Source organism: Neodiprion lecontei, chromosome 4, assembly GCF_021901455.1.
Source record: "Neodiprion lecontei isolate iyNeoLeco1 chromosome 4, iyNeoLeco1.1, whole genome shotgun sequence".
In the NCBI taxonomy this organism is placed as follows: Eukaryota; Metazoa; Arthropoda; class Insecta; order Hymenoptera; family Diprionidae; genus Neodiprion; species Neodiprion lecontei.
Window position 1 is genome coordinate 22,476,341 of NC_060263.1, and position 27,088 is coordinate 22,503,428.

Genomic DNA, 27,088 nt, shown 5'->3' on the forward strand with positions numbered 1-27,088 from the left:
TCCTCTCCTCAGAGGAGGGGAGGGGGAGGGGCAGGGAAGGGGGAGAGGTGGGCGGGGAGGGGGAAGGGACGGGAAGGGACGGGAAGGGAAGGGAAGGGCGAGGTGGGCGGGGAGGGGGAAGGGACGGGAGGGAAAGGGAAGGGATGGGGCGAGGTGGGGGAGGGGGAGGGGGAGGGGGGAGAGGGCGGGAGGGCGGGAGGGCGGGAGGGCGGGAGGGAGGGAGGGAGGGCGGGAGGGCGGGCGGGCGTGTAGGGGGGCGGTACTGCTCTATTAACTCTAACGGGCTTGCATCGACATCCGTCCTCCACTCTCTCCCTCCCGCCCACCCTCCCGCCCGCCCGCCCTCCCTCCCTCCCTCCCACCCTCCCTCCCCGCTCCCTCCCTCCCTCCCTCCCTCCCTCCCGCCCTCCCCCCTCCCCCTCCCCCTCCCCCACCCCGCCCCATCCCTTCCCTTTCCCTCCCGGCCCTTCCCCCTCCCCGCACACCTCGCCCTTCCCTGCCCCTCCCCCGCCCCTCCTCTGAGGAGAGGAGAGGTCCTCTCCCACGACCCACCCCGCCTGCTCCTCGTCCACCTCGTCCTCCTCCTCGTCCACCTGGTCCTCCTCCTCGTCCACCTCGTCCTCCTCCTCGTCCACCTGGTCCTCCTCCTCGTCCACCTCGTCCTCCTCCTCGTCCACCTGGTCCTCCTCCTCGTCCGGCTCCGACCACCTGGGGTAATACCTGGAATAGTAATGAATATTTTTAGTATAGGAACATATCAAAAATATTGTGTAAGGATTAATGTAATTAATCAATTCATTAATAATGTAATAAATTGTATAAGATTATTCATAGCTACTGAATATGTGCTTGCACGAAAAATGAATTGAAATAATTTATTGTAAACGTGACAAGTTTGTAATATTTCAGATGAAATATAATTACAATTGCCATCAAATATTATAAAAGTGTTTTACTCACCCAGCACAAATCCTCGTCCTCCTCGTCCTCCTCCTCGTCCACCTCCGACCACCGCCAACCACCTCGAGTTATACCACGAATACTAATAAATATTTTCAGCATGAGAACAAATCAAAAATAATGTGTAAGGTTTGATATAATTTTTTTATCGATATTATCTACCAGAAAGATTATGAGAAGATTGTAAAGTTACAGAAATTTTATTAGCGTACTGACAGCTACCGAATTTGGGGTTGCGCGAAAAACGAATTGAAATAATTTATTGTAAACGTGAAGCAGGAACCACGGAGCGCTCATCCTGGAAGTCGAGAAATTTTATTAGCGGACTGACAGCTACTGAATTTCAGCTTGCGCGAAAAACGAATTGAAATAATTTATTGTAAACGTGAACCAGGAACCACGGAGCGCTCATCCTGGAAGTCGAGAAATTTTATTAGCGCACCGACAGCTACTGAATTTGGGCGTGCGCGAAAAACGAATTGAAATAATTTATTGTAAACATGAACCAGGAACCACGGAGCGCTTATCCTGGAAGTCGAGAAATTTTATTAGCGCACCGACAGCTACTGAATTTCAGCTTGCGCGAAAAACGAATTGAAATAATTTATTGTAAACGTGAACCAGGAACCACGGAGCGCTTATCCTGGAAGTCGAGAAATTTTATTAGCGGACTGACAGCTACTGAATTTCAGCTTGCGCGAAAAACGAATTGAAATAATTTATTGTAAACGTGAACCAGGAACCACGGAGCGCTTATCCTGGAAGTCGAGAAATTTTATTAGCGGACTGACAGCTACTGAATTTCAGCTTGCGCGAAAAACGAATTGAAATAATTTATTGTAAACGTGAACCAGGAACCACGGAGCGCTCATCCTGGAAGTCGAGAAATTTTATTAGCGCACCGACAGCTACTGAATTTGGGCGTGCGCGAAAAACGAATTGAAATAATTTATTGTAAACATGAACCAGGAACCACGGAGCGGTTATCCTGGAAGTCGAGAAATTTTATTAGCGGACCGACAGCTACTGAATTTCAGCTTGCGCGAAAAACGAATTGAAATAATTTATTGTAAACATGAACCAGGAACCACGGAGCGCTTATCCTGGAAGTCGAGAAATTTTATTAGCGCACCGACAGCTACTGAATTTGGGCGTGCGCGAAAAACGAATTGAAATAATTTATTGTAAACGTGAACCAGGAACCACGGAGCGCTCATCCTGGAAGTCGAGAAATTTTATTAGCGCACCGACAGCTACTGAATTTGGGCGTGCGCGAAAAACGAATTGAAATAATTTATTGTAAACATGAACCAGGAACCACGGAGCGGTTATCCTGGAAGTCGAGAAATTTTATTAGCGCACCGACAGCTACTGAATTTCAGCTTGCGCGAAAAACGAATTGAAATAATTTATTGTAAACGTGAACCAGGAACCACGGAGCGCTTATCCTGGAAGTCGAGAAATTTTATTAGCGGACCGACAGCTACTGAATTTCAGCTTGCGTGAAAAACGAATTGAAATAATTTATTGTAAACATGAACCAGGAACCACGGAGCGCTTATCCTGGAAGTCGAGAAATTTTATTAGCGCACCGACAGCTACTGAATTTGGGCGTGCGCGAAAAACGAATTGAAATAATTTATTGTAAACATGAACCAGGAACCACGGAGCGGTTATCCTGGAAGTCGAGAAATTTTATTAGCGGACCGACAGCTACTGAATTTCAGCTTGCGCGAAAAACGAATTGAAATAATTTATTGTAAACATGAACCAGGAACCACGGAGCGCTTATCCTGGAAGTCGAGAAATTTTATTAGCGCACCGACAGCTACTGAATTTGGGCGTGCGCGAAAAACGAATTGAAATAATTTATTGTAAACGTGAACCAGGAACCACGGAGCGCTTATCCTGGAAGTCGAGAAATTTTATTAGCGCACCGACAGCTACTGAATTTCAGCTTGCGCGAAAAACGAATTGAAATAATTTATTGTAAACGTGAACCAGGAACCACGGAGCGCTTATCCTGGAAGTCGAGAAATTTTATTAGCGGACTGACAGCTACTGAATTTCAGCTTGCGCGAAAAACGAATTGAAATAATTTATTGTAAACGTGAACCAGGAACCACGGAGCGCTCATCCTGGAAGTCGAGAAATTTTATTAGCGCACCGACAGCTACTGAATTTCAGCTTGCGCGAAAAACGAATCGAAATAATTTATTGTAAACGTGAACCAGGAACCACGGAGCGCTTATCCTGGAAGTCGAGTTTCACCGCGTAGCGGACCCGAAGCGCGGGATCCGGGAGGTTGAGAACCCGGTACTCGAAGTTTGCGGAGCGCGACTCTCAACCGTCCGCTCTACTGCGCGGTTGTTACCAGACTGAGGAACTCGGCTAGCCGATTTTAGATTGGTGACGTCACTTTCCGAACATCCGAAAATTCAAACTTTGGTTTCGAACTGTAATACTAGGTATGATGATGTATGATGTATGATGTATGATGTATGATGTACGATGTATGATGTATGATGTATGATGATATGATATGATGTATAATGATTCTAGTGTTCACATTTCATACAAGAAATACACACCTTATCTGTCCTGCCGATTCCAGACTCAAGCGGCCAGGCCCTTCGATGGTCAGCCGTTGACTGAAGATATATCCTTTACTTAACGGGTCAGCCGATAACGCTGCCGTTCTGCGACAGTTGGATGATGAAAAATTTTGCTCGTATCTTTCAAATGTGTGTTAAAATACACTCGAAGTGTTAAGAAGCTTCGTTCTTTCTCTTCCTATCACCTTTTCAGGTCTTTAAATCACTACGCAGCGTTAAATACTATCTCATATACGAAGCATCCATTTCATCTCGTTCAAAATTAGCGCATCCGTGATGTATTACAGTTACTCTGAATTTTTTTCCATCCGAATACTTTTCGAAAAACAATTTTGCTTCTCTACCCAACGTAGATACTTCACTCTCGACTAGCTAGAACAGCGTTTTGGTTATATGCCTACGAAAATTCAAGATCGAGAGAGCAAATGAAAAGTTGTTGAAATAATTAGGAATACTAATGTTATGGAATACATCGAGCGCGCGTCGAATAGAATCCCATTTCGAAGTGAATAATTCTTCTCTTTTCATATAATAGCTAATCTAGTAATATAGGTAAATAGGATGGTTGGAGGTGTTCGGAAATGGTAGGACATTTCAAAAGTTAAGGCTGACACCCACTGCACCGCGGCGGACCGCGGCGGACCGCGGCGGACCGCGGCGCAGTTACCGTGAGATGCGCCCACTATAGTCGCGTGACCACCCGCCGATACTGTTTCTACGAAATAGAGATATTTATCAATTATCTGATGACCACGATTTGTCTCAGTCGTCATGGGCACACAATAAATAATCATGCATATTTGCCACTACTTTTTGATTACTCATTATGGATAGCTCGGATGAAGAAGTGTTTAACACGAAAAAAAATTACTAACAATTGTCCATCATAAATTCGATAAAAAGGAAAAAAGGATTAAAAATCAACCGACAATGCTCATCTTTCGCCAGAATTTTTGTTTCTACCTAAACTATTTCGGGTGTGGCTCGTTGGAAAATCGTAAATTTTTTTATTTTGAAACACCCTATTATACATATAATATATGTATAGTAAAAATGAAATAAATTTTAGCTCAAAATATACTCTCTCATTTCTTATGCATAAAAATTAATACGCAAAATAAAAAACAGTCTTCATGAAATCAGCATCATACCCGAACAATGAGAAAAAAATAAATTTTTTACATAAAATAATCCGTTGATCATAACTTGTTGTTCTAAAACTCACATTTACTTAAATTTCTTTAAAAATGAAGTAATTACTTGCGTAACATTTATTTAATATCCGTAGGATTTATTTAAGATGTAAAAATGAATACATTTATTTTTCGCAAGAACAGCGGAGAGAATGAAAAGAATCCTTGTAAACCATAACCATTTACATCAAAGTAACGCAGGTTTCCCTATTTTTATACTTGGGATGAATTTCGGCATCGGTCGGGTGTTCACACTAGACGACGGCGATGCGCGGCGATGCGCGGCGCACCGCCGAAATATTCCCAACCTGGAACTCGCGAAAAATTGCCGCGGTCCGCCGCGGTCCGCCGCCGTCTAGTGTGAACACCTATATGGATAACTGTATGAGCGAAAATTTTGCCGCCGTCCGCCGCCGTCCGCCGCGGTCTAGTCGGCGTCAGCCTTTATACGTACCCTCAAGTGTTCGAGAACAAGTGACTACGAAAACTTGGTGCTTATTGTGATATGTCTAGGAAGAGTTCACAGTTTAGAAATACAAAAATACAAAAATGAAAACACGGATTCACGGATTTTATTTCTTTATTGTACCATCGATTCGAGGAATGCATGGTGTACTTATGTGTACGCATCATTTTCTACGATCAACTGATTCGTAATAAGCCGACGACAACGTGATGTTAACGTTCGACAATAATTGTCGAAATATTGCACTGACATGATATCCTCAGATCTGACAATAACTGCACTTAACTCCGTTACGAATGGGAGTACAAACGATGAATCAATCAAACTCTGGTTAATGAATCTAGTTATAAGTAGTGTATATCCTTATACGTATAATTCCACTGTGCAAGACTTCAATGTTCAGCCTACCAGGCATAAGAAATACCAACTGGGCTGGTGTAGCTCATATGCGAAACGGAGACCGCTGGGGAATATGATACTCCAAGAAGACCTGGACCACCCGCAGACGATCCGGCCTGCGAATAACGGTTCGACGAAGGGTGAGAGTAGGTGGGTGCTGCTCCGTGCGAATAGCTGGAACCTCCTTGTCCTGCATATTCTGACGTAGCGTAATGATAAACAGGTAGAGAATTATGGCTGTAAACGGCTCCCGTTGACTGGCCGTAAACGGGAGTAGGCTGAACATAAGCGGTGGTGGAATGTCCGTAAACAGGCGTCGATTGTTGGTAGGACGAGGATGCCGAGTGTTCGTATCTGTTTCCAGGGTGGTTGTTGTAGCCAGGCGTTGGTGTGTACGTTACGACCTGTTGTTCTTGGGAGCCTTGGCCGTTGTTGTAGTTGCCCGTGGAATATGATCCAGGGTTTGTTACACGGACATCGGTCTTTCCTTGACTCGAGTACTGGCCGGAACTTATCTGCACCGCCTTCTCCTGGCTTGCGCTGAGCTGACCCTGCAGGTTCTCATGACCCCTCAGGATACTTTCCGTCTGGGATGTCGCCCCCTGCGAACTTCCTCCTCCGCCGGAAGGGTAATGCACTTCCTGCGTGCCGTATTGCGTCGTTGATGCACCGTAACCATGCCCCATTGGGTTATGAATATACGAACAATTAACGACAGCAAGGGCACAGGCCAGGACCACGAACTGATTGGAAAATAAAAATAATAATACGTTAGAAATGATTTGTTAATAACGCAGTTGACTGGATTTTGGGCGAAGGAATGATAGGTATAATATTTGACAGACATAGCTGCGACTGAAAAATTTTCCGCATGTGAAAAAAAAATTAATTAAGCTTGAAGTTTACGAACGAATCGTGCAGTACGAAGCTTGTACTTCGAGAATTTCGGACCATCTTTGAAAGCGTGTCTACGATTTTATAAATCCAAAATAACTTGATGTGTGTGAATGAAAAAATTCCGAAGCCGGTACGTCGAAAGTCCTTAGTCGGACTCGACGAAATATTGGAAAATAGATAGTTTAGTGTATTTGATTCAATGCGTGTTCAATAATGGTATTGAAAAAGACGTTCGAGAAAATAAGTAAAAGTTATCACTGCTGTTATTATAATCTCACACCTTGAAAGCCATTTCGCTACCGTTTGTCGTGCGTTTATTACCGAACCTTTGTTTGCGAATGCTGAAGTTGGGATACGTGGCGTCTTTTATAGGCGCCTCGTCGAAATGGCAAACAATTGTTTGAGAATAATGGAGGGGTGTAATCGTGGCCTCAGGGCATATTTGCCCTACGCTCTGCCCGAGGACTCGAATTCGAGGTTCAATTACTTCGGTTATACCGTATACCGTAGATCGGCAAGGGATCCGATTTCGCACTGACCTTAGCGGCGACGATCCTCTACCCAGAGAACCAGAAACGTTAGCTAGCAGATAATCGAAATTTCACACAACCCTGCCTGTGTAGTTGCGTTCAATTACCATATTGATACGCATACTAGATTACCAGATATTTCTTATTACCAGGTATCCAATAATGAGAATCTCACGGACTGTGGTCAGACGTAGAGATGTGAGCCAAGATGTCGGTTCATCGTTATTATTACGACTACAGTTGCTGTTGTGATTATTGATATTATTTTTGACGTCTGTATTTGAATCCCGTCATCAAAGATCGGTATCCACATGCTCATTCGGTTGAAGGTATCAGATGTATGGGATAGATAATGCTTGCAACTTGAACAGCGAACAGAATACCTTCATCTGTTGCTTAATAATTAATCGATGATACTTTGAAATTGCAATACCCCTATTGTTATTCCATTTGCATGGATTATTGTTATATCAGTTCAAAGATGAGGGGATTTCATCTCGGTGCCAGTCGTTTAGTATGGGTCTCGTTTCGATATGTTTTTTACAGAAAACGGCCAGTTATCCGCAGATAAAAAACGCTTTGCTTTATGTTCCACAATTGTTGTAATTCAACATTGTATTATTTTATATTCTTGAAAAAGAACCCCTCTTCACGAAGGGCATTTACGTTCAGTTGTTCAAGAAAAAATTAAAAAAGGTGTTTGAGCAATCGCAACCCTTAAAATTGATCTCAAACCGTTTTGCGCGTTGAACTAACCGAGAATATACTAATCCTTAGAATTTCAGTATCAAAAGTTACGGTTAGGGCATTTAAAATTGTTGCTTTTATTCATTATTATATGGATCTCACTATCCCAACTGAAGTCATCGTTTTTAAAGTAACATCTACATCTTTGGAGTGTAAATAAATGAGAAATTGGACTATTCGTAGCAAGTACATAAAATCAAAATACCTTTAAATAATTTACTCATACAGTTGTTTATTGAATATGACGTAATTGTAATTGTGTTGAGTACATTAATTATACCATTATATGCCCCCCATTTTTGGGACCATCAAGAAGTGCGAAAAGCAAAGAAAGATTAGTACACTTTTCCCTATCCCAGTAAGCACTTTTGAAATGTACGTGCCTGATAAGTCTGCGTATACCCAAGGTAAAATTTTCACATGTGAAATATCGTCGCGGTAGGTGAAATAGACTTACTTTCATTGTCGAATTTTATTTAAAATCATTTTTAAAATGTTATCTCCAGGCTACAATGAACAAAAAAGGCAAAACAGTATTATTTTGGAAATAATGCGTCAAAGTTACGATAAAATGAGAAAAACGTTTAATATTCTTTTCAGTGATCGAATCCTCGATTATCTTCTCATTCGCAAGTCCATTAAGTACTTCCGGCATATCGTTCGTAAGCTTAATGCATGAAGTGACAACGCGGAAGTGAAACATCATAGATATGATAATAGCTATATGCTTGTACGCAGCGCAGAGGGAGGAACCTGGTTTCATATTCCACAGTAAGAAATATTATTCTTTAACTATGTTTACCTCGGTTCGCCTTGTTCCACGTGTCGCCAATCGTGAACATGATACTTATCGTTAGCACCCCAGCGAAAGGAACACCTTGTCGAGCGTCTCGGGTGATTGTACCGCATGTAGATATTCATACATACTGCCACGAATAAATGACGATAATAATAATAGTTCCCACTGGCATTGTCTTGATTATGATAAAGATGATAATGGAAATAAAAATTTTCAAGTTTACTGCACTACTTCTGATAGGTAGTATTTACTTTATTCGGAAAATATCGCCTCGTTGATTTCAATAAATCTAAACTATGAATATCCGGGAATAGAGCAATAAGATCACAATCTTAACGTTACTTTACTTCAGTTTGTTTAGGCTGATTTTGGTGCAGTATAATTTGTGTACGCGATATCACGTTAGTGCTGCACTTTGTTGAAGTATAAAAAAGAAATTGATATAAATAAGTATATGAACGAATGAACCGTCATGAATATGTCTCGGATAGTGACGAAACATATTCGTTTTGCCCGCAAGGCTTCAGAACAAGTAGGTAGAGCTTAGATTAGGTACTTTTTTCGATCACTGTGTAACGTACATTGATCTCTTCAATGTATGGATATCGGCATGATTCTGTAGCACTGCTTACATCAATTCAGCAAGTCATACACGTTTCATATCAATGGGGCATTGAACCGAAGTTCTCTTTTTTCTTCGTAAAGTAATAATTATACCACATTAACTTAATTAGCTTGTGATCGATTAGATAATTATGTAACTAGTTAGTATAAATACTAACGAATTCATCATGCTCTTAAACTCTTGACGAGTATAAGACGTTGGTACCTGTGTTGTGTCCGTAAATAATGATTAAAATAGGTAAATAAATAATGAATTAACGCAGATTGGTATCTGAGGCTGCTGTTACATGGCTTCGCGAAGATACCTCGTCGGGACTATAATTTAGGTCCAACAGCTCTTTTTTGTTTAACCAAAGGCTTAGAATGCGAACCTCGTGTCTATCTCTATAAGTTCCCCTTCCAAAACGTGGGCCCCCTTCTCCGATGAAGTGATTACCCGACAGGGTATAAAACGCTGTAAGAAGCTGTTTGCGGCATTATTTTCGTGCATCAGGCAGGTGGACGGACCTACTTCGTAATTCTGATTCAGAATAATTTTTTAAAGCACAACACTTGAAGTATTCGTTAAATCTAGAAAAAACTGACTAGTTTTCTCCAACGCAGTTGTGCCGATATACTTTTCCCATCTCCGCAGAATCATTTGAGTAAAGAATATAAAAATGTTCAATAATTTCTGTCATTTGATTCAAGCAGTTCAGAAATACTACTATGATTGGGTCTAATTGTCTTTCCCAAGCTATAGGACGGCGCAATTTCATTTTTACTTGACAAACGGTGTAATAGATGACAGCAGACCAAACGTATCGATAGAATTATTTTAGACAAAGTATGTAACCCGAATTTGTGAACATTGACCAAAATGTTTAGCCAAGTTTTTTGTGTTTAGAGATTACTTAACAACTGATTTGAATAGCAAAAAGTGAATGTGCTCAAAACTTTGTGTCAAGGATTTAAAATTACCTATAAGTAATCTGGGTAGCTTTGCCATTATGTAAATTCATTAGTTGAATAACGAACTTTTCACCATTGAACATTCAATACGATAACCAGCTAAGATTATTGGAAACCTGTCAATCCAAACTCGCGAAAATATGGTTTCTGTTCAAAAAAAAACAAAACCTGTTGACCGAGGATAATTTTTTTCAAAATTAATGCTGTAAGAATAACTGCGGCGCGTTCTGTTTGAAAATTGTTTAGTCTCGCGACAAGACTCGTGTTGTATTAACTCGTTTTTGTATTAACAATGAATTAAATGTACTGCGCAAATATGCGAAATTGGCAATGGGGTAGCTAGCTTCATGAATAATGGGTAAATAGCGTAATAACGAATAAATATATGTACAAAAAATTTCGGTAACATTAATTTCTCCTATTCCGTGACCTCACCTCGTGAGTTACAAGGTGAACAAGTATATACAATTACAGTACTTACAATAGAATATATATATATATATATATATCTACCAGCAGCATACGCCTTTAAAAGATCTGCAAGTTTTACGTCGCTACATCGCACATCCTATAACCAAGAGTCAATCCTATTTTTCCCTGACATACTTTAATTCCCAAATACAAGATTATCAATTTTATACTTATTTTTCTTAATAAAATTATTCATATTGAAATTGTCAACACGCTGTATCGATAACGCCACTGAATTTTGATTTCAACAGTTTTCAGGACGTATACGTTTTTCTTTGAGCTATTACAGCTGTCGAACTCTCCCCTATTTCATTGCTTCGTTTCAAGAAAATTAGTAACTTCGCAATCAGTTTACAAAGAAATTCAAAATAATCTGTCACAGGCTTTGGTTACTTGGATCAACGTTTTATCGATAACACTACAAATTGGAATAAAAATAGGTCAAATCGAAAACGGTACGTTTTCTTCGAGAAGAAAGGGCATGCGTCGGACAACCACTGATGTTTCGTTACAGGTTTCGCATTTGCAATCATTAAAATTGGCGAAATGGTTCAAGCCGGTCGAATAACAATGATGAAATATGTTCATAGCATTCTATTTCAGAATTATTCGGCGCAAAATTGTTCATTTCAGCAACCATATTTCATTTCATCTCATTCTGAAATTTTCGAGATGTACTCTAAATTGTTCATCCTCCAATTTGTTTTTAGTGCCTTTGCACGTACAGGACTCTTATTATATAAAAATAAAATATTGCGTGCGTTCTTACAAAGATTGAAATATTATTTAAAAAAATTGCAAAGGTTTAAATATATGCCATACCTAAGTGGAGATCGAATAATCAATTTGTTCCATAATTCAGGCTTGGGATACTCTCTTCAGCTTGAATCAGTATAATATACTCATAGGAATGTAAGTGTAAATGGATCATTCCACCAAGCATCAGTCAGTTTCGAGGGTGAAAATTGTAAGTTATCTGCAATTGAAGTATGATGTCGTATATAATATGTAGAAGAAGCTTCGTCAATATCAAATATGCTAATGAAATTGTTATAGCAAAAGGTTCGTGCCATTTCTTGATCAACACTCTTTCGTAAAACGAGCCCAATTTTTTAGGGTAAGTACCTCGGTGAACCCCCGAAGCTAAACCCCCAGTAATTGGGGTTAATCGCCATGATTTGAAGCTTTACTTCCAACAATTGAGGCTTTATTCCACAGAGTTGAAGGCGATCTCTTGACTTTGAAAGTACCACAATTCTGAGGATAACACACAATTATCACTTTTGCAGGATATGAAATTCTCTACAAAATCGTTCCTTGGTCAATTGATGTTATGCAGCCATGGTTTTGGAGAAAAAGCCTTCCGAAAAAATGACTTAATGTCCTGGTATATTTTCCTTACAAGAAATTGAAAGCCCTATAAAATGCGTTTTTAAATCCATGGTAGCTTGAAAATGGTCAAAGTTCTAAGGATGGAAAGAAAGTACTAATTTATTTGGTACATTATTTTAAACTTTTGAATCATTTGTTTTCTCTTCCAGTTCCGAACAAAAATTCTCTATTTTGTAACAAGTTGGAGAAGTCAGCGATTTCCAATAAGCGTAAAGTTTACAGTATAAATCGCATTGCGCACACCCGTACTTGCGACACACGCTATTTTTTCAAACACATGTAAAGGAAAATTTTATTCGAGAAGAAACGAAGTTGCCGCTGAGATAACGTAAAATTGGGACCAGGTAACTTGCGTGAATGACATAATATGTAAAATTGAGTTACTCGACTGTGCGTATGCGCAAAATAAACCCCGAGTGCGTAATGTATGGCATTTCGGTTGTGCGCGCACACAACGTCGTTTTATCCCACTGTTTGGAAACGAGGCACTTTACATACATTTCACAGGCTTCGAAAATCAAACTTCCCCAGCAGGTGTTGGGAAAAGAATACTTCAATTCTGTAATATTCAACAAGAAAATAGCAACCAAGCTAACTACCTGCTACTAAGTTGTAATTGGCTGCTGAAAAAATCAAATTGTTGTTTAACAAGCGGACATAATTTTCAACAACTCCATATTTTTCACTCACATTTCTTCGAACCAAATCTGCTTAAATATTCAGCTACGCACGTAACATGAGCGAAAATATATAGGGCAAAAAGTTCAATGCTTCTGATATTACGTGTTTTACATTATTTAGTAATAACGATTTTCAAATGCAAAACGTTGACTTTATTATTATTAGTTAATAGAGCCGTTGATGGAGGGTAGACCCTTCAAACCTTACTGACTGTATATTAATGTGTTTGGGAAATTTTATTCACAACAGTTCGCACGAGGATGAAACTCAAAAATGCAACAGCTTGATCGGCATACGGAATGCCAGTCTGTATAATCTGACATGCGATCGCTCTATTTTCACAAGAATAACCTAAAGTCAAGGTTTATTTGACATTCGGAAAATGGATTCGATAACTGACTATAAGTAAATAAATAATGACGGACAATTTGCCGCATTCGGATATCCCGTGATACTCACTAGATGTACAAGCTAATGTAGAACGTATACCAGAGATAACATCGTCTGAAACAAAGAACAAGCTAGTATCTTGGACTTGTGCAATATGTTACAGATATATTGGAAAAATAATATAATAATTGCAAGAACAGACCTAGAGGCCGCAGCAATTATAAGATTACGAGATAAGCATGGTTGGAATTATGCAATTTCAAAGAATAGGGTATACACCTCCTTGTTTCACTCTTTCGTATGCATTGATTTAGCACGTATAATTAATGACAACGCCCATAAATCGTGACTGCGAATAATACGCAATAATCAAAACCCCGATTTTTTTCCAATGCCGTTCAACTTTGCGAAACACAAGAACATGTTTCGCGCGTATGTGCGCTGAAAAGTTTCGCGACATGCAGACATCTGCGATCGCCACAGAGTTTATATAGGTAGTATAACAATTCATTCCAAATCTCGGTATGCAATTAGGAAGGTATAATAACGGTGAGCGAATAATGATAACAACATCTGGATAATTTTCGACGTGGGATAATGATTGCCGCTTTCGTTTTCAAGCCGATTATCGCAGATCCTCCGCGGCGCTTTATCCAGTTCAAGGTCGGAGAGTTCTTGCATCCACAGACGGATCAAAGAGACGCGAAGCGGTGTACCTGGAACAATTACGTACGTCGTGGAGGCACCGGAGGCGAGGGCCGTACACTGCGACAGCGAAAGTATATCACCACGTACACGCCCGAGGCCCCGCGGGTCCTACAGACCCCAACAAGTGGGTTCCGGCATGACTGGGATCCGGTGCTGAAGCCCCCACTACAAATTATTTTCGACAATACCGCGAGGTATAAAAGATTTCGTTTCAAAACCCAAGACATCACACTACCAGTGAACGACAATCAACCAACTACCCTCAACAACAATGGCATTCAAGGTGAGACATCTACTCGCTACCGGTAAAGGAGTCGGACTGCTTCGAATCTGTATATACTCCGAAAATCTGGATTCCCTAAGCTAAATTACTCTTCAATTTTGTTCAATAGCTGCAATAGAATAGAACGGACTAATAATACTCTAGTAGCGAGTCTGATACCGTTTTGGACTTGAGATTCAAACGTCCATCGCCTTTGGTGCTACATCTAACTCTAACTAACGGTTGAACTTTAATTGTACTCGATTCGTATTGAATTTTAACGGGGTTTATAGGTTTGACCGAATATTCTTGACAACTTATTTAAACAGATATCAGGAAAATCAGGAAAAGAGGTACTACCATAACTTCGCATAGCTACATTGAAAACACACCGTGACCGTCTCAGGAATCTGAACCCCCAAATGTGCAAGCGCCAATCATTCGTCTGTTTCAACAGACTGGCCAACTCTGTGTCGTTGGACTCCAACGTGAACTGTCAATACGCGCAAAAATTTCGACGTTATGTCAATTCGATTGTAGGCCGAACACATTTTGGCTGTTTCAAATTCTCAACGCAAGATAACATCGAGACACCCGCGAACCCCAACAGCTAGCATCTAGCCGCAACGGAGTTGGTCGTCCTGACAAGCGGACGAAAAAATCGGCGTGAATCAGTTGAATTGACCAATGGAATCACATGAATTCTGGCGCATGCGCATTTGGGTGTCAAGTTTCTATCACGGTAGAATATAAGATACCGTATAACGACTACAGAGCATTTGTGAATGGCATTTCTGTTCTTACAAGTCAGCGAATGATAAGATTACGAAGATAAATGGCGAATAAATATGATATTTTTTCCATTTCCAGCTCGTAGTTCTCGCCTGCGTTTTGGCTGCTGCCAACGCCGGTGTTTTATCCCCGGTACAATACGCCGTGCCCCAGGCCCACTACGCCCCAAGCATCGCAGTCGCCTCCCACGCGATCACCTCTCAGTCTGACAACATCCTGCGAAGCCCAGGAAACCTGGCCCAGGTAGCCACCCAGCAGAAGACCATCACCACCCCTTACTCGAGCTCCAGCAAATCTGACGTTCGCGTCAGCAACCCCAGCGTCTACACCACCACTGCCTACGCTGCCCCCGTCTCTTACGCTCATCCTGCCCCGGTTGCTTACGCCGCCGCCCCCGCCTACGCTCACGCCGCCGCCCCCGCCTACACCCACGCCGCCGCCCCCGCCTACGCTCACGCCGCCGCCCCAGCCGGTCTTCTTGGAGTCGCCTATTCTCCGGCCGTAGCTGTGTCCCACATGACCTACAGCAGCCCAGTCGGCATCTCCTACGCCTGGTAAAGACGTCAAGATTGAGTTATCGCCGAGGCTACGACTATACATTTCGATGAAACTTATTTATTAAATTATTTCTTCTAACCTTATCGTAAATTTGGGCTGTCCATTTTTTCTCCTATACCTTGTTCGTAATTGTCACCTTGCCGATTCTCATTGGATAAGTCCCTGTTCGTCGTTCGCGTACCACTACAAAACAGCTCATAGCGATCTGTCTTGTTCCGTCTTGCCTGATCTCTAAATAGAAATTCGTCATCTGTGAAATGGACGTGTTAATGATGGTTGAAATGTGTGCGTTAGAGAAACAAAAGGAATCAATACAGCTCTAAATCTTGGGTCGTATTCGTAATTGGAATTAATAGAGCAGGCTCGATAGGTTGTTCTGGCAACTGAGGTACTGATTGACTCACGGATAAGTTTTAATGTATGCTAAATTCCGTTGCTTCAAACTATTGGAATGCTCGAAAAGAAAACCAACGTCGGGGTTCGTACACCGTTCTCTGATTTACTCAATAACGCATAGAAAGAGAGTGAAAATACGAAATGGTTAGACGGTAAAAAAAGATCTTGCTGCGATGAGAACGAGCAGGAGGTCTTACCACAGTAAAGTCCGTAACAATTATAAAAATTCGAAAGGAATAATCAAGATTCATAAAGTGAAAATCTCATCAGGTCCGTCATCTAAATAAATGGCGTAAGGCCTCTGGGCCTTAAGGGTTTAAAAATTGCATGATTTTCATATCGTACCGTACACTGTATAAATATCTCATTCTCTCTCTCTAAATCGCAACGTTTTCCCTAAAAAGCTGGCTGAAAGTTGGGGCAACGGACCGTGTAATAAAATCGGGTGGTCGCTCACACGTTATGTTATACCGTGGCAAGATATAAATACTGACACCGATGGGTATGTCATGCACGCGCCAAAGCATGGCAGTGTGACGCGCAAACTTGATCGCAGCTGATCATCGTGAGGTAACTGGGCCGATAACCTGGGCCCAATAAAGCATTGCCTTCTAGAGCCCCCACAGTATATCCTTCTGTAAGATGAAAGTAACCGTATTTCGGTTTACGTAAATTTGCTTCGTTTATATCGTAATGTTGTTTTGATTTTATTAATTGTTTATTTGGGCAATGGCTTTGTAAAAGACTGCTTGAAATGTGTTTTACCTTTTCTTCCATTTATGCGATTTGATGTATCTACTTAGTAATTATTAAAATGGCTTTGATTATTGCGTACAAGGCTTTCAAGAATAGAATTTTTCAATAAACCTAATTCGATAAAAAATATTTACGAAGTTACTTTCACCGATCAAATTATGACAGCCTGCATAAAATATCCAAGTTTGATGCAGGTATCGAATCGAGAATAATGACACCGTTTATTATACCTATACCTACTGCAATTTTTTACAGGTGAAATCATCGTAATAGTTTTACTTATGTAAAATTAATGTCTCAAAAATAGCTCATTATTGAACCGGGACATTCGTGAGAAATTTAATATTACTATAAAGGTACGATGCATTTATGGGTGTAACATATCATATTTATTGAAGAAAATGTCTGACGTGTCGTTTTGTGACATCGTACAGAATTGAATGTGTTTTCCGATAGTTTGAATATAACGTGGGAGTGTCAGTTTCGTCTCGCATAACAGTAGGAGTATTGTATGCAAATAACAAAGTCCACGAAATGTTGTTCGGTAATTTTACATCGAGTGGTCGCTTAGAGAACCTTGACTGCGCCAAGACCTACTCCCAGTCCATTCACCGTCTGCAGACCGTATCCGTTGTACCCAAGCCCATATCCGTTGACCGTGCCGAGACCGTATCCGTGGACTCCAAGTCCGTAGCTGTTCACTCCCAGTCCGTATCCGTTGACCGCCACTCCGTTTATCCCCAGTCCAAGGGTAGGAGAAGCAGCATGGCCAGTGGCTACAGCCAGTTGACCTATTCAGGAAGCGTGAAACGAAAATCCTTATTGACGAGATCTTAGATCGTTTGGGAAAGAGGATAAGCCGTTTGACATCATAGATCAATTCTCTTGAGGAGGTAAATTTAAAATACACGGAAATTATGTAGAGATGCTACTGACTCGGTGTATAAATTTCTTTCGTTTTCTGTCCAAGAAGTGGCTAATCAAGTTTCATCCTCTTTTTACAGCCGCCATTTTACCTGCAAGAGCAGTTCCGGATACTGCAAGTGCAGGTGCTCTGGCGGCATAGTTCAAAGTTGCGGGAATGGCGGACAGAATCGCTGTCTGCAAGTCGGGATTGTTTATGCGAAGATCGGCTTTCTTTTCGCTACTGAATGCTGTGTCGATGCTCTTCGAGTACGCGGAAATCGCACCTAAATTACCAATCCCACGGATTATGTTTGACGACGACGTTGAGACTGATGGAAAAGAGACAGTCCCCGGCTGCAGGGCTACGGATGATGGCTGCAGAGAGACAGTTGCCGGACCGGAAGTACCGATCAAACCACTGCTAATAAAAGCACCGTTAACGACGGCCATCAAGCACCCACAGATTACTACGAGCTGGAAAATACGAGAGATACAGAATTAGTTCGTTGATATTTTTCTAGACAATGGAGCATCAATTGATAAGAAATTATGATAATAATGTATACGGATTTCAGACAAGTTCAATTACGAATGGCTGTTAGAAAACCATAGAACCATCATTTTCGCAGTGGCTCTTATTTATTCACGATTTTACAAACGACATCATCGTAATTGTTTCAAGATTCGCAAGCTTCATGATAGCTAAATTGAAAAGGATGATGGTAAATTTTCGAATCAAAGAGCAGTACAAGATATCGAAGCTTTCAAAAGAAAAATCTTCCCTCGGTAGTAGCTTATTTTTGTCACTCACCTTGAACATGATGATAGTTGGTGTTGTTGCTTCTTGAACTGCAAGTGGCAAATTGGATAGATCTAGCAAATCCGTGTAGCTATTTATACGGTCTTTCTCGACTGCCTCTCCCTCAACATTTTAAGATTTTTGCAGATGAGGTGTTCTATGTCGTTCTAGCGGTCGAGTATCATATTTAAATGCAGTCCTAGTTGCATCAGGTGCAGGTCTGCGTTGTTCACGTTACCAATTGCACCATAGACTAAATTTCGATACCCGATACACTTAAGAGAAAAAGAACCGAACACCAGTCTAAAATAAACTCAGTTATTAGCAATCGGGCGTATGCCAAATCAGTTGTTAAGTAAAATTTCTACATGATTCAACTATTCTTATCCCAAATAAACTTATTATATGAAATCGTCTGCATCACACTCACTTACGAAAGTCACAGACCTTCGGATCACGGATTGAGCTGAAATTCTTAGGTGTGATTGTTTACCCCAAAAACATTGAGCTTCTGACGTGTAGTTTCACCCATAAAGCCATTATTCGCTCCGATTGAAATTTATTAAATTACCAGTTTAATGAATAGAATGCGATAATAAGTAAAGCCTGTTGATCGTTTTGTCTGAAATATTAATTTTCAATTATCTTTTTGAAGTTTCTCATTGACACAAGTTTGAACAGATATATTATTATTTTAAAGCCGTGGTAAAATATAAACTGCGAATTTTCGAAAACTTGGTATATTACGAATCTAGCGGAGGAATTAAAGTTGAATCAATGTAACTACACATCAAAAGCTTCATTTTTTGGACCAAAGAAACATCCCGAAGAGTTTCAGCAGAATCTCTCTCTTACAGACAAAATTTTTCTCTCCATTTCTTTTAAAGCGAGGATACATATGTTTTATTTGAATGCAAACTTAATGGATCAGTTTAATTTAATCCCATGAATTTTCATCAATTAATTCTTTAACATGGTTCGTATGCAGATGAATATTTCATGCAACGCAAGTATGATTATTGTATCTTTTTAGCCTGCATTCGGTTTACTTAAAGTAAAAAAAAAAAACTTGTAAACCATGCTTTTCATCTAAATCTTGTACTTAAAATTAAATATATAAAATACGAGATGGTATACTATATATTATAAATACTTATAGTTTTTTCTAATTATTACAATTATATATCCTTCTTAATGAACAAATGCGGTTGCTCGCATTAGGTTTTATCACTTATGTGTCTCCTGTTGAACACATAATCATTCGGCAGTATGAAAATAATCGTAGAAATGACGCGGACGATGTTAAACAAATATCGTATTTCAAGAAAAGTTTTTCAATTGTAGACGACTACTTTTTAAAGTTTTTTGCTAGATCAAGTTAGTCGTAATTATTGGCAGAAAATTGCAAGTACTGCAATCGCACGTTGTTTATCTGTGAAAAATCATCCAAGACATTGTCATCTCTCTGTGCGTAACGAGATACAGGTGAACAAATTTGGTTTTCATGCATGCAATTCATTCAATATATTCATGAAATTACCGCTTCATTCAACCGAAATAATTGAAGCATTATTATTAAATAGACTTTCTTAAAGTTGAAAGTTAGCTGAAGATCCGACAGTTCAAACATCATTTTCTCCAGCGCGAAAAAATGTCGTTCCAAAATATTGGCCACGGAATTTCTCGAAAAGTATAAGATCCATTTGAACAGAGGCACTTGACGAATGGTTGAATCCTTGAATATTTCATTTAGAATATAAAATGGAAAATGCGCTTGAATTAGAAAATAAAAAATGCCGTTTTGCGTTTAAATATTGGAAATAACACATTGTTAAGATTGAGTGATACATGACCTCGGTGCAAGCGATGCATTTGGGCGGGGCTGGACTGGTCAAATATTCCTCTCATCGACCTACATGCAGATTGACTCCAGGGTATGCCTGTGTGTGTGTTGAGGTATTGGCGGGTGGTAAAGTTTTATGTGGCACCAGAGGACGAAGCCTTTCCTTCTCTCTGTCCCTCTTTCCACTTTTTTTTCTTTTTTTCTTTTCTCTTTCTCGGCACTCTCGCCGACTCTATCTTCCTCAGCATCCCGTCCCGAAACCTTAAGGCCCGATGCTTCAAGGCCCACGACGAATGTGGAGTAAAAAATAACTCATGCCGTGAAACGATCGCGTGGAAGGTTGACTACCGTTCGAAAACAAAAAGAAAAAAAAAAAACAAAAACCTGCATAAAGGGGAGATCAACTCCACCGTGAGAAAACCTTGAGCAAATTGCGCTACCTTCGGAATTACAACGCCATGGTAGTACTAATAAATGTATGATTGTACTGTACTCGTAATTAAATTATAAAAATAACCTAAACTTGAGTTACAATGGCACAATTGTAGATGACTTTGAGGAGATCCCAGTATTAAATCATTCTACATCGAAAAAATCCCATCGTTCGAACGATTTCAATGAACTCGTTTTGATATGAAGATGAATTCTCTAGAAATGAACAAAGTCATATTTGCTGTTTGGCTTCTCAGTTGGTCAAAAAAATATGATTAGTGAAATCATTGGTAAGTGGCCTTAATAGAAAAAGATCCACCGTTAACCGAAATCTGATTTTGAAGATTTGTAGAGATCTCACTTACGAAGAAAATTAGTCCTAGTTCGTTAAAATCAGTAAGACGATGCAATTTTTTTATTGGAGAAATGATTCGATGATGCGATCTCTTCAAAGTCATCAACAATCGTGCTATTGCAGTTGAATTTACGTTTTCTTTTTTTTTTTTTTAACTTTCTACCTCAAGGGAATATTGTTTCAATTGAATTCAATTCTACTAGTTTCAGTCGCACTTTCGAACCTTCGTCACATCATATTTCTGGATTGACAGCTCCTGGACCGAACCGTGCCTTTGACACATCTTTAACTTACGACGTCTGAAATACTATGCCTGTGCCTTTTGTCTGTCCGTGACTCGTGTCAAGATCTTTGCTGTCTCATCATTAATCTCACGTCATTATTAATTCAATTTCCATTCAAGCGATGATACGGTCGGGCAATCCTTGATAACTGAAGTAACAATGCTTGACGACTACTTTTACTTTTGAATTGCAGCTTATGGCAAGGTGTTGTTACAAGTTGACCGGTAGCCCACTTAAGACTGTCCGAGTGTCATAACTCGAGCGTTTCGAATCTGCAGTGAAGCAAACGGCTTGCATAAATAATGACAAAAGGAAAAAGTAGCTAAAAATTAAAACAAGAACAACCGGAGATGAAGGCCTCCGTAAAACCGGACTCGAAACGCGGGCGTGGTTCCCCGGCGAAGTGATTCCCTGAGTATAAAACACCCGATCGTCGTCAACCAGAGCATCACTTCTCAGTAACTGACCACAGCGCAGATCGAAGCTTAAAAAAATATCTCAAAATGGCATTCAAGGTGAGTAACGACAACCCTAGTCGCACCTCGGTGCTCGAATTGAAGTAAAAGATCAATTCTTCCTACTGCCCAAAAAAACCGACGTCCCCTATCGCGATAATTTTTTTATTAATTTTTAAAAAAAATTTAACAACAACTTCTTAAAACTATAGAAGTTGAAAAATTCACCATCCCAAGTAACTCAAAACGCGTATCCCCTCTTCCTGCTCACTCTCTTAAAGAGCTTGATCCGTAAAGAGCTTTAAGCGCTCCGATCACGTATCACGTGAAAATATTCCGGCGTAAACTCGACGCCCGTTGAAACAAAAACCGTCTCTTGACTCCCTCAGGTGATCATCCTCTGCGCCACCCTCGCGGTAGCCAACGCCGGTTTTTACAGCGGTCTTCACGCCGCCCCCGCAGCAGCCATAACCTACGGTGCACCGACCCTGAGCTACGCCGCCCCGGCGATCACCTCCCAGTCGTCCAACATCCTTCGCAGCCCGGGCAACCTCGCCCAGATCTCGACCTACTCGAAGACGATCGACACCCCTTATTCCAGCGTGAGCAAGTCCGACGTCCGCGTCAGCAACCCGGCGATATACGCCACCTCTTACACCGCGCCAGCTGCTTACGCCACATCCTACGCTGCACCAGCTGCCTACGCGTACTCAGCGGCACCAGCTGTGTCCCACGTGAGCTACTCGGCGCCCTTGTCCTACGCCGCCCCCGGCCCGATAATCGCTAAGGCTGCTTACGCCGCCCCCGCCCCCGCCTACGCCTACGCCGCTGGACCAGCGCCGATAATCGCGAAGACAGCTTACGCCGCCCCAGCCGCCCTGGCCTACGGAGCAGCTCCAGCTGTAGCCGCCCCCGGGCCGGTTGTGGCTCACGCGACTTTTTCCGGACTGGGTGCTTCTTACGCCTGGTAATTGATCGGCTATGATTGTGAAGCGAGACGGGCGTTTTTTGCGGCTTCGGTTGCGCGACGTTCACAAACGACAGCTGAGATGTGAACCGCCTCTGTCTCCCTCGGGCCGTCCCTCTCTTTTACATACCGACACATACTCTTTCTCCGTTCTATGATTCATTTCATACCTAAAACAATTCTGCCCACTGTTGTATTTGTTGTGGTATATGTCACTTTAACATGTAAATACAATAAATTATTATTCAAATTTATACAAGCCATTTGTTGCGCATATTTTAATTAAAAAACTACCTCGTCGATACTTCGGTGTAATATAGCGCTGCTGTTTATATATATGTATATATAAGTATAATTGCACGTACTTATATATAATATATACGACCATTGTGGACATTTGGAGAAATTGTCGAACGTTCGTGAACTGCCTCTTATCAAAGTGGTATTTTCAAAAGATCATTTGCTATCTGAAGCTGCTTGAGGTGGGAAATACACAATGGTAAGGTTCGCAAGAGTATCGAATCGGAAGAAATGAGAATTTTTTAAAAAAGCTGTGATGAACTTTGGTCGATGCCCTCGAGCGACGATAATTAAGACCTCGTTGAAAGGAGAAATGATTTAAATACTGAGATATGTTATGCCGTATCAGAATGATCAAGTATAATGTGTCGATCCAGACAGGTGTATAATTTGTGTATAATAAGATGAAATTTACAAAATCATGACATAAAAAAAAATTATAACCGAACACAAAATGAATTTCGTATTCATTTTCCGTAACAAATAAGTTATTGAATCAGTTAACATTCGCCCAAACAGTACGTAATACTTCTACACTGCAATTTCAGCAGGAATATTGCAGTTTCATGAATTCACTCAAAACAATCAGAACTACACTGCAGCAATATTAAAATTGTCTGCTTGCATTTAAATGTTACAATCATCCGGAATATTGATATGAGGTATAATTCTGTTACTTTTCCCGAAGTAATAGCTACTACAACGTTGGATAAGTGAAACAAATAAATCACATTGCATCGACGAATGTAAATACACATTACCTTCAACGAAAAACACGAGATCTCGGCATTTCCTAACATTTCATTCAATCGTTACAGGAATATGGCAAATAAAGCTGAAGAGTGGATATCAAAATGTTGCTTCAGGGTTTACAGAATATTGCAGAAAAACTAAGCAACGTTACGGTTTTTAAATATTACAAGTTTTGCAAACCTAAGTTACTGCAAAGTTTTTGCAATATTGCACGCTGTGTGGGCAAATTAATCCTTCCTGACTTTCTCTCACGGTCAGTGTACGCATGTGTGGGGATGATTAACGACTGAGTTGCCGTAGGGAGCGTACGGGCAATAAAAATAATTGCGTCCGTTGAAAAACTCGGCGATCTTTCGCGTCGTGTTTGTCCGAGTATAAGCGGTCAACCTTGCACTTATTTCCTCGGAATAATAGTCCATCCAGAATCCGAATTACGACGGTTGTAAAACCTACTGTTATTTCGTCAAGTTCAGCAGCACTCTAAATACGATCCCTATTTTCATAGCAATTTTAAAATTTCAAGCCCACAGCTACGACCTTTGTTCGGAGTATCGAGAAATTTAGGGTGGAGATGGATTAAATTTTTCTTGCTACAAATTATTGAACACTAGATAAGTTGTTTCGTCTAACAGAGTAATTCCGAAACAATATTATATATTGATGAATCAGTGGAAAGCAGTCAAGAGTTCCTGACTTGTTATATGTATATACAGAACCACATCTGATTCTCGTGAGAATTATCGTATCACCATGAGAAACCGCAAAATCCTTCGAAATTCCCATGAAAACTTTTTAGAACGTAGTGAAGAAATTACTAAAAAAAATTTTTGAGAGCACATATAAATTATTTAACTCTCATAGAAATCACTAAAAGTCGTTGGGTTTCCTTTTTTTATCTCCATAAAATTCCACAGAGGATAAACTGGTCTGCCGGGGCAGTGACAGCGGCTATATATAATTTATATAATACAGGCATAGATGTAAGATATGCAATAAACTTATAATGTACAGTATATACGTGTAACTGTAGCCGATCAATCTTTGCTAAACAAGTTTGAACATGACTACACCTTTCGATTTTCGCATTCGTTATTTATTGTACATTACGCAGGATATGCGAACTGAATTTCGATCCTATTACGAAATGACCCGATTACCGATCGCAGCCTCAGAGATACGTGTGTGCATAGATCGCAGATTTGTATGAATTGTGAATAGATAATGGCTCGAAATCTCTTCTTGCAAGAGCCCGCTGTTTAACTTTTCAATGTCATGATTCGGTTTGCTATTGTTGCTATTTTGCTATTTTCAACGTCAAACATATTCCCATGGCGTGTTTATTGCACTTGTTTGTTTTGACTAATTAATTATTCAAAATTTCTAAGAATTACTACCTGTCAACTTGTAATATGTTTTTTACAAAGACGACTCGCTAAACGGAAAAAATTGCATCAACATAGAATGTTCTTTTTTACTCAAATTTTGCGAAAAAAAATTATTAAATCTCCCATTGTTAAAAATGATGGGATGTTTTCAAATTCAAACACAAAATTGAACATTCCCAAAGTACGGCATTTTGCATTTCGACGTTGCATATTTTTAAAACTAGACGAGTAAATGAGAATTTTCCCTCGTGATTTAACATGGGATTTATTATCAATTTTTTGGTTCGGCTCTTTTAAAATGGAACTGTCTATTGCATCTTGAATTTCCAAGTATGATAGTTGAATTCATTGGTGGCAAATAGCATTTTACCTCCGTAACAACAACTACTTACTGATCCACCGAATTCATTTACAAATAGAAGGGATTTGCTACAATTACAAATAACAGACATGGATCCAATATCTGAGCGATCAAAGATCGCGTAAATTGCATTTTATACTTCTTCACTATAAGTATATACTGTATTTTTAACGCAATTCTGATTATTTACTACGGCCAAGCTTGCAAACTCCTTTATATTACATTCGGTATTTACAATATAATTGCCGTTTGTCTACTAACGTTGCTACTTGTTGCGATTTTTTAGGCTTACGTTTGCGCCAGTAATTTTTTTCCTCTATTTAATATCTATCTTCTATTTTCTACGGTGTAAGGGATCCCCGCACGTTTCTCATGAAAACTGAGTTACGATCAAATTATCCAAAACTTTGTTATTACATAGATCGAGTCATCAAACTGATCAAAAGTTAGCAATGTCACGAGACGATCTTACGAATCCTGTTGGCCTTGCAGAAGCCGTACACTTCCAACTCACACATATGCGTTTAAGCGAAGGTCTGCGTCTTTTGCAAATTGATATGCAAACTCATTGTTAGTCGCGTAACGGCCTCTTGAACTTCGGGGATTGTCGATAACATGCAAAATTCTAAGTCAATTCCACTTATTTTCCATCATTTGACGACAATTTTCCGACTTTAACCCGCGACTGCCCAAATTTCTACAGCTCCTAGAGCCAGAACAATTCTTATAAGGCCGACTCGTAATAATGCTAACTTTTCATCGGTATGACAGTACTTAAAAAATATTAATATTTCAAATATTTTACGTCTTTTATTGTAAGAAAGAGTAAGATTTACCATAGGAAGGTACGATATATGTAATTGACACAATATCCGTACCTGTGAGTTCTTCAAGCTTATAACATAGGAAAAATATTCTGAAATGTGGTGTTCACGTAGTTTTAAAGGAGTTTTAAATGGTTGTACGGGAATTCTTTGGCTATCACATGGAATGATACAGAAAAAGTGCCTGCAAAAAGTATAGAAATATCGTCGAATATATTCCTAATTTTGTTACTATTCTTGGAAAATCACGTAACTGGAAATATTTGGTTGTACGACGTTTAAATAAGATTACGACAAATATCTTCAAAAATTGTACGGCAACTTTAATTTGCTTTGAAGCAAACTGTTCCGAACAAAATACGTAATTTTCCGCAATCTGATACATGTAGTTCCTTCGAAGTATCGTTTCCCTATAATGATGAAAATTAATTTGAAATTTCAATGGAGCTTTTCACGAAATTTCTCATAAATATCACGCGTTCTATTGTATATCTAGTCGATGTTGGAATAATTTTGTCTTTAATCAGCTATCATGTCGTTATTTCACAATCGCACGTAACACAAGTATGTACCAGCAAGTGATTCGCGATTCGATTATTTTCAATGAAATTAGAAATTGATCAATTATTATACTTGTCGTTTCACGCTCTCGAAATCTGGGATAACCGTTAATCGTATATCTGACCTCGATGGCGGACCTCAATCTTTCAGACGCAAGTTCAGACGACCGCCGGGGGAATCCGGGTATTGCTTAACACGCAGGTCTTAGGCCATTATTCATTAAATGAGGAATAAATTGGATTTCGGGTGTTGCCATGGCTGGGATCAGACGCACCG

General features: G+C 40.1%; 2 protein-coding genes across 2 annotated transcripts; one reads left to right on the forward strand and one right to left on the reverse strand.

Moving 5' to 3' along the window:
• Positions 1 to 5,330: 5,330 nt before the first annotated feature.
• Positions 5,331 to 6,893, reverse strand: LOC107225251. The gene is made up of 2 exons (XM_015665658.2): positions 6,811 to 6,893; positions 5,331 to 6,376 (listed from the first exon to the last, which is right to left on the reverse strand). Exons 1-2 carry the CDS (start codon positions 6,820 to 6,822, stop codon positions 5,639 to 5,641), a joined length of 750 nt encoding a protein of 249 aa, XP_015521144.1. The 5' UTR covers positions 6,823 to 6,893; the 3' UTR covers positions 5,331 to 5,638.
• A 7,085-nt stretch (positions 6,894 to 13,978) lies between these two features.
• On the forward strand, positions 13,979 to 22,882 carry LOC107225253 (cuticle protein). The gene is made up of 4 exons (XM_015665660.2): positions 13,979 to 14,106; positions 14,956 to 15,431; positions 21,616 to 21,721; positions 22,051 to 22,882. The coding sequence occupies exons 1-4, from the start codon at positions 14,095 to 14,097 to the stop codon at positions 22,630 to 22,632; spliced, it is 1,176 nt and encodes a 391-aa protein (XP_015521146.2). The 5' UTR covers positions 13,979 to 14,094; the 3' UTR covers positions 22,633 to 22,882.
• The last annotated feature ends 4,206 nt before the right edge of the window (positions 22,883 to 27,088 follow it).